Source organism: Cololabis saira, chromosome 1 (genome assembly GCF_033807715.1).
Source record: "Cololabis saira isolate AMF1-May2022 chromosome 1, fColSai1.1, whole genome shotgun sequence".
NCBI classification, from domain to species: domain Eukaryota; kingdom Metazoa; phylum Chordata; class Actinopteri; order Beloniformes; family Belonidae; genus Cololabis; species Cololabis saira.
In genome coordinates, this window is record NC_084587.1 from 4,916,806 (window position 1) to 4,925,572 (window position 8,767).

An 8,767-nucleotide genomic window follows, 5' to 3' on the forward strand; every position below is an offset into this window, starting at 1 on the left:
TGCAGAAAATACGGCACTTTTAGTGACCATTTCACAAACCGCCACAAGACCCAGATTTAATGAAGCAACCAGCTTTGACAACTCAGGAAAAACCAGGACTCTTAAATGGAGCCCTGAGGGATCCCAAGGGTGCAGTCGGTCAGCCAATCATCGGGTCCCGGTGGTGGTCTCACTCTGCCCAGGTTCGCATTAGCGCGCTCAGGAAGAGTCAGCTCTGCAGGTCTCAATAGGCCCCAAAAACAAAAAAAGAACAACTTCAAATCAACGCTTAAAAAGACATCAAAGGGCATTTTTCTCATTCGTTTTTTTCTTTTTTGTTGAAATGTTGTAATGTCCTTTGTATTCCTGTTTATTAACCTTATTTCTCATTTTCAAGTCATCTATCTTCATTAAAAGTTACAGTTGCTCAACATTGATCAGCTCCAGTGATTACAGATATGCTTCACTCGCTCTGAAGTGAAAAAGAAACTAAGCTGCACTATGTAGGTCGCTGGAAAGAACCTGAACTCACGCCTTGGACACAAATAACCCATGCACACACACATGAATTAGTAGAGTAATAGAGTAATCTTGGCGAGTGAAAAGGGGAGTTGGAAAGCACCTATGGCACAGGGAAGAAGCGATCTCATAATGAAAGTGAAAACAAAACTAAAAACGGTATAAATATCTCCGGTGGGAGAGGAGGCTGTCCAGAGCGTCTGCTTCAACTTCACAGGAAGATCTGAGGAAACGTTGGGGAAAAGAGGAAAAACTAGTAAGTGCTTATACTTTCTATACATACACTGCTGTTGATTAAACCAAACGTTCTTTACCTTTTCGGGGCGGTCTAAAGAAAACACAATCGGTTCACAAGTTTGTAAAGGCTTGCGGTGTTAGCAGTCTATGAGTACCTGAGGTTTAAGATGAATGCTTTCTTGATGGTCACTTGTGTTACCAGGTAATGTAATGTAAAAGTAATGTTTTTTTTTCTTGTTGTTTTCTTTTTTCACTTGACCAGCCTGAGGAGAATCTCTGATAAGAAGATGGGAGGATTTTTCAGTTCTACCACCAATGAGTCTGAATCTCATGATGAGTCTGAATCTGACTATGGTAATCACAAATATCACTAACCATTATTCTTAATATTTTTTTTTAAATCTCCCCAACGTACAAATTATTTAATATTTTAGTCTGTACTCTGTGTTTATATTTTTCTTATTTTCATATTTGTTAATAGAGATTACTCCACTTTTTTTCAAGTATTAGTACTTTTTAACTCCTTTTACTTTGAAAGATGTCTGTGCTCTGAAATAGGTTTGGGAGTGCAAAACTTCAGCCTGTTTCCACATTTATGAAAATCCTCGTAGTCCTGAACTCATGATGGGTACAAAGTCTTTCCTCTGCCTCAGTAAATGTTTAATGTAGAGAAATGTGTGTTTTATTGTTTGGCGTCCAACTTCATATCAAACCATCTTGAATGATGGCTAACAGCAGCAGCAGCTTGTCTTACGTCTGGTGAAGTTCATTTTCTACTGTAGATAAACGAAACGCTCCATAAGTGTGCTGTTGTGAAAATTGACGACCAAACTGACTTCCGTAGATAAATATGAAGACATCATGGAGGCTGAAACCACAGGAGCTTCGTGGGAAACGGCTCAGCAGGACAAGCTGGAATACTCAGGTACATATTTGACAGGAGAAACCAGCAGCTGAGGAGAACTGAGCCAATTCTATTCAATTCAATGTTATATATATTACAACTTCTGTTGTAATATATCTATTACAACAGAAGTTGTCTCTAGGAGCTTTCCAGAGAACCAGAACATGACATGTTCTCATGTACATGAACAAACTGGAATCTGTCAGATCGTCTACCCGGAATCTCAATGTGGTTTCAGAAGCGGCCGTTCAACAGCAGACATGATTTTCTCTGTGAGGCAAATTCAGGAAAAATGCAGGGAGCAAAACAGACCTCTGCACTTAGCTTTCGTAGATCTTACTAAGGCATTTGACATGGTCAACCGCGAAGGGCTATTCATCATCTTGGATAAAATCGGATGTCCTCCAACTCTACTCGCATTGATAAAATCATTCCACAAAGACATGTCTGCAACAATCACCTTCGAAGGTTCAACGGCAGACAGCGTTCCAATCTGCAGTGGAGTTAAGCAAGGCTGCGTGCTTGCACCTACTTTGTTTGGCATATTTTTCTCAGTTCTCTTGCATCGCGCCTTCGGTGATTGTGAGGATTCGGACAGTATCTACCTTCATACAAGAACTGACGGAAAACTGTATAACCTTGCCAGACTTCGTGCCAAATCAAAGGTCCATAAAGTGTTAGTACGTGAACTACTCTTTGCTGATGATGCTGCAATAGTGTCCCATTCCACAGAAGGCCTACAGCGCTTGATGGACAGGATCAATGTTGCTTGTTCGGACTTCGCATTGATTATCAGCACAAAGAAGACAGTAGTTATGCACCAAACGGGATCCCCATATGACGCAGACGTCACTGTTGATGATAAAGCATTGGACTGTGTAAACCACTTTACCTATCTCGGCTCGACAATCTGTAGCGATCTCTCAATGGACAAAGAAATCGAAATCCGCATTGGTAAAGCTGCAACTACATTCAACCGCCTTAGAGCTAGAACTTGGCAGAACAACTATCTCACGGAACGATCTAAGTGCTGCCTTTATGAATCCTGCGTTCTTAGTATAATGTTATATGGTGCGGAAACATGGACAACATATGCCCGTCAAGAACAAAGGCTGAACTCCTTCCATATGCGTTGCCTAAGGCACATACCGGGAATTAAGTGGCAGGACAAGGTCACGAACGAAGAAGTTTTGAAACGGGCTGGCAGCAAATCTCTCTTCCAAACTCTGAAGATCAGAAGGCTCCGTTGGCTTGGTCGTTGGCTTGGTCGTTGGCTTGGTCGTTGGCTTGGTCGTTGGCTTGGTCGTTGGCTTGGTCGTTGGCTCGGTTGTTGGCTTGGTCACCTGCACAGAATGCCAGACTACCGGCTGCCCAAGTGCATCCTCTACGGCGAGCTTTGTGAGGGTGTGCGAAGGAGAGGACGTCCACTTCTTCGCTTCAAGGATGTCGCGAAACGCGTTATGAAAGCGTTAAATGTCGATACATCTAGCTGGGAAAGGATGGCTGAAAACCGTAGCAGCTGGCGTCGTACACTTTATGCTGGTGGCTTTGACCTGGAGCAGCGATGGTTTGAAAAACTAGCCCGCAAACGCACTAACACCGTTTGACTCATTCAGCTATTAACACTATAATCTCACGTAGATAAATTTGCCATTTTTACTTTGAAAGATGTCTGTGCTCTGAAATAGGTTTGGGAGGGCAAAACCTCAGCCTGTTTCCACATTTATGAAAATCCTCGTAGTCCTGAACTCATGATGGGTACAAATTAAATCTACTGGCAGAGACTTAAATTTGAGAAGTCTTTCCTCTGCCTCAGTAAATGTTTAATGTAGAGAAATGTGTATTTTATTGTCAAACCATCTTGAATGATGGCTAACAGCAGCAGCAGCTTGTCTTACATCTGGTGAAGTTAATTTTCTAGATAAACTAAACGCTCCGTAAGTGTGCTGTTGTGAAAATTGACGACCAAACTGACTTCCGTAGATAAATATGGAGACATCATGGAGGCTGAAACCACAGGAGCTTCGTGGGAAACGGCTCAGCAGGACAAGCTGGAATACTCAGGTACATATTTGACAGAAGAAACCAGCAGCTGAGGAGAACTGAGTCCATTCTATTCAATTCAGTTTTATATATATTACAACAGAAGTTGTCTCTAGGAGCTTTCCAGAGACCCAGAACATGACATGTTCTCATGTACATGAACAAACTGGAATCTGTCAGATAGATATGATTTAAACCAACGTAGACCTGTCCCTTTAATCCCAACAACATGCTCTAACCTGTTCAGTAAAATGCTGATCTACAGGGTTAAAAGCAGCACTGAGTTCCAGTAGAACCAGTTTGGACACTAATCCCTTATCTGAGGCTTTAAGAAGGTCATTCGTGACTCTCTATGATGCATTCTGAACCCTGACTGAAAACCTTCAAACACATCATTTCTATACAAATGGTCACATAACTGGTTGAAACAACCTTTTTCTAGAATTTTAGATACAAATGGAAGGTTGGAAATTGGTTTATAATTACAGTAGCTAAAATGTCTGGGTCACGGGAAGGTTTTTTAAGTAAAAGTTTAATTACTGCAACTTTGAAAACCTGTGATAGACATCCTAAGTTTAGGGATAAGTTGATCTGGTCCAGTATTGTTCTGCCAATAAGAGAAAGAACATATTTGAGTAGTCGAGTCGGGATGGGGTCTAATAGACACGTGGATGATTTAGCTCTATTGATGACGTTTCCCTCCAACCATTCATACCTGCAGGTTGTTATAATGAGGTCGCAGTAAGGTTGTCTCTTTGTCTCTTTCTAAAGGTCCGGCCGCTTCAGAAAAAATGGCAGAGATGGATGCAGGAAAAATGGAGAAATACAAGACAAAGATCTTGAATGTGGCAGACTTCTTTGAAATTGATCCAGCCGTCATTGCTGCCATCATCTCCAGAGAGTCGAGGGCTGGAAATACTATAAAAGATCAAGATGGCTGGGGAGACTGGAACCCAAAAAGAAATGCATACAACGCCTTTGGACTGATGCAGGTTAGAAGGAGCAGCCGGCGCTTTGTGACCAAGAGGTCCAAGAGTTTCTGTAAAAAGCAGGTTATTAGGTGAAGTTTAGGAATTATACAGGAACATCCTGGAGTTAAAACAACCCCAGATCTATTATTAGATGGTAACGAGTAGGGATGGGAATTGAGATCCAGTTCTTGTTCGGAACCAGTTCCCAGCGTTTCAATTCCTTGGAATCGTTTGCAAATTTTGCAAATGATTCCATCTCTGATTCCAGTGGACAAAAACGTTTCATTTCAGTAAAAAAGACGACAACAGGGCAACTTGCAATACTTGGTATGTAAATATTTCGTCAAAGGGGAGGAAACACTTCCAACATGCAAAAACATTTCCGCACACAGCATGCAATAACAATACGGAAGAGTGTTAGGGCCATGCAGGAGAAAAAATATTTGAGAGGGGAAGATTTTTTTATTATTGTGCACTTTGAGAAAAAAGTCTAAATGTGGAGAAAAAACTCAAAATGTCGAGGTTAATGTTGCAATACAATTTCAAGAATAAAGTCGATATTTCGTGAATAAAGTCGATATTTTGCCTTTTTTCTTGACATTTTGACTTTTTTCTCGAAATTGTACTTGAATATTTATCTCGACATTTCGACTTTTTTCTCCAAGTGCATAATGAAAAAAAAATCTTCCTCCCCTAAAATATTATTTTTATTTTTCTCCTGCCTGGCCCTAATACTCTTCCGTAATAACAATCAATGAATGTCGCCTTTTCGATCCGCTCGGGACCAACGTCAGTAATTCTCAACCCAACAGCAGCAGCAGCAAATTTCGCTCTGCCCTTAGCTAATAATACTGCAGGCATCTAATTAAGTAACCAACACTGCTTATCAAATTAGTGCCATTTGCCTCATTGTTGTCCTTTTTTCCCAAATGAGAATCGATAAAGAACCGAATCGTTGGGCAGAGTCGAAAATGGAATTGGAATCGTAAAAAAATCTTATCAACTCCCATCCTTAGTAAGCAGAGGAAACCGTCACAAGGGACCGAAACAGGGGGGTCTGTCGCTACCCGATGTGTGTCGCTACCCGATTTGAGTCACGCATGCGCAGTTGCGTCCAACAACAGGGAATGTTATGCTATATAAGGGTATTGATGCAAAAAATATTTATATTATTTTTAGCAAGCATAGCTAAGCATGATAGCTTAGCTTAGCTTAGCTAGATCTCCACTGATTGACTAATTTCCTGCTGAAATGCACATGTTGGACGCGACTGCGCATGCGTGACTCAAATCGGGTAGCAGACTCACATCAGGTAGTGACAGGGTCAAAGCAGTTTTGAGTCAGAACCAAATATGTGTATGCAGCAAAATGGTAATCGTGTTAGCGCTGAGTGCAACAGACAAAGTATGTTGCTGTTTTAACCCTCTGACAAGATTCAAAAAAGGCATTCCACTTAAGAGACAGTGTGGATGAGGACCCAGACAAACGGACCCAGACAAAAAGACCCAGACAAACGGACCCAGATAAATGGACCCAGACCAACAAAGGGGGTTTTAACGTTGAAAGTGTATAAGTCAGCTACCAAATATCGTGCAAACTACTGACAACAGATGCAAAAGAAGGAGGCTTTATCGCCTCTGCTTCCTGAGAACTAGATGGGTTCAGAGATGTTCATGACAACAGAACTATTGAAAAATTGCGTGACTTTCGTTGCCAAGGTCTACAGATTTACAACAAGGCAACAACGACACGATCTCTACTGATACATAGTGTACACTGGACTCTCATCATCTCATCCTCATTTCTAGGTCGATGTCAATCCCAAAGGAGGTAACCACACTGCAGAGGGTAGGTGGGACAGTGAGATACATATTCAACAAGGAACACGGATCTTGGTTGAATTTATCGACAAATTCTCCTCGTGGCCCAAGGAGCAGCAGCTGAAAGGTTTGTTAGTGAATCAGTATACCTGCACGGACACAAGAGGAATTTTCCCAGCTGCCTTTTCATGTTGGGTTTTGTCTTGGCAGGAGGGATAGCGGCGTACAACGTGGGGGATCTAAAAGTCGAGTCTTATGGAAACGTGGACAAGCTCACAACAGGCGGAGACTACTCCAACGATGTTGTTGCAAGAGCAAAGTGGTACAAAGAAAATTTTAGCTTTGAGTAGCTGAAGATGTCCTCATTGCCTGCCGTTGATGGGCTTTTGGACCCAGTAGAGACACAATTCAGACCGAAGGTGGATAGACTATAAATGGGTCCGAGTTGGACTTTATCACTCAGACAAGGAGCCTTATGTTTGCTCGGGTCGATTGATCATTGGTAGATTCGGATCCCTGTTGGAACTGAGCTGATACCCAGCTGATGGTGGTGGTGTACCCAGAGGATACTGCGTGTAGGTGGCAGGACAAGTTTGGGTGAAAATGAATCGCATGGAACAAACAAGTGCCTGATTGGATGGTGGTGTGCCATCACGTTGCACCTAAGAGGGACAGGCATCGCTGTTTTTCCCCAGGTGTATTTGAGGTTATTGGCTTGTGGCTATGTTGCTCCCTTGAGGAGTGTAATGCAAGGTGGCAGGTTGTGTCACGAACTGGAAAGTTAGTAGTTTAACTGGGTTTATACCGCATTAGATCCCTTGATGAGTCTAAAGACCTGGGGCCTCATCTATAAAGCTTGCTTGCGCACAAAAAGGGCCTGAAAGATGCGCAAGCCACCTTCTACGCAAAGGCTGGGATCTAAAAAGAAAAAACTAACCGAAAAATCTGCTTATCTTTACGGCAACCCCGACCCTCCCGTAGGAACTTACTTAAGACATGGGGAACTGGGGACGCAGGCTGTGAGGTGGTGAAATGAAGCCAGATTCATGTCATACTCTTAATAATGTCAACACATATCACAACATATATCAGACTTATAATAAAATAGCGCTGATCGTGTCCCTCTGTGTTTGAAGCTCAGCGTCAGTCAGGACTCTGGTGCTGCTGCAGCCGCGGTGCAGGACACGCCGGGAACCTCCTTCACCCACCGCTTTAGGACAGAACAAATGAGGCTCCGTAGAGCGTTTAGGGGCCCTACGGAGCCCCTAAAGGGACACAGATTTTCTTTCATATATATAATGAGTTTTACGCGCGCATGAAACCTTTACATGCGGGTCTTAGCCTAAATTAGGCTTCCGCGTTAAAACGACGCAGAACCTACGGCGTAGGCTCTGCGTTGATGTAACGCGGAACCATAAATCAGCCCTGAGCAGCTCTGAGGGGAGACGGGAGGGGAGGAGGGGGAGCGGGGCTGTCGGGCCGTTTTCGCATCGCTTTCGCACAGGGTGTCTTGATGATTTGAAATTACAGGCTGATCCTACCGTTACCTTTTAAACTGTAAAAAGTGGGGGGGACAAAAACATGATTTTGACGGGGGGACATGTCTGTCCCCCCTGTTGCGCCGTGGCACTCACGGCATTTAGCGCAGCAACGGCGTGCTGCCACTCACTCTCTTTATTCTATACTATTTATATACTTTTTCTTTTTTTACTGTAATCCACCAAATAAAGTCATTTTCCTGTCCTCCACCTCATCCTCAACATTTCGATCTCAGATCTCAGTGAAATTCAGTGGCACGGTAGCTCGACACGTCTCATTCATTCCGAGGCCAAACAGGCTGCAGGAAGCTGCTGCGCATGCTCAGCAGGCTCATTCATATGCAAATACTACTTTGGATTACGCTTTTAAGGTAAAAAGTGGGCGTGTAGGGGGCGGGACATGAGGCGGATTCAGCTGCGCAACCTTCCAGCTGGACTGTGATTTATAAAGCGAACATTGCTTGCAGGTGTGCGTGCACATGGTTTTATAGATCCGGATTTTCTTTTGCGCCCGCCATTTTCGTGGGTGGGTTGGGTGTATGTGCACTTTTAATTGAATCCTACGCACTCCATTTTAAATGAGGCCCCTGGTCCAGTCTTTGTAAGAATAAAACAGTTCTGTCAGTTCTTTTTGTACAATTGAAAAAAGCTAAACTTGACTTAAATGAAACAAAGATGTATTTCAACCTTTCAGTCTAAAAGATGATTTAAATATTTGTATGTATGTGTATGCTGTATGTCTTTATTTTGAAAATA

The 8,767-nt window shown here is 42.8% G+C and overlaps 1 protein-coding gene across 1 annotated transcript; it reads left to right on the forward strand.

Annotated features, from left to right (window-relative positions):
* The first annotated feature begins 591 nt into the window (after positions 1 to 591).
* Positions 592 to 7,843, forward strand: LOC133450514 (lysozyme g-like). The gene is made up of 7 exons (XM_061729198.1): positions 592 to 754; positions 998 to 1,089; positions 1,580 to 1,660; positions 3,623 to 3,703; positions 4,454 to 4,674; positions 6,462 to 6,600; positions 6,684 to 7,843. The coding sequence occupies exons 2-7, from the start codon at positions 1,023 to 1,025 to the stop codon at positions 6,821 to 6,823; spliced, it is 729 nt and encodes a 242-aa protein (XP_061585182.1). The 5' UTR covers positions 592 to 754; positions 998 to 1,022; the 3' UTR covers positions 6,824 to 7,843.
* The last annotated feature ends 924 nt before the right edge of the window (positions 7,844 to 8,767 follow it).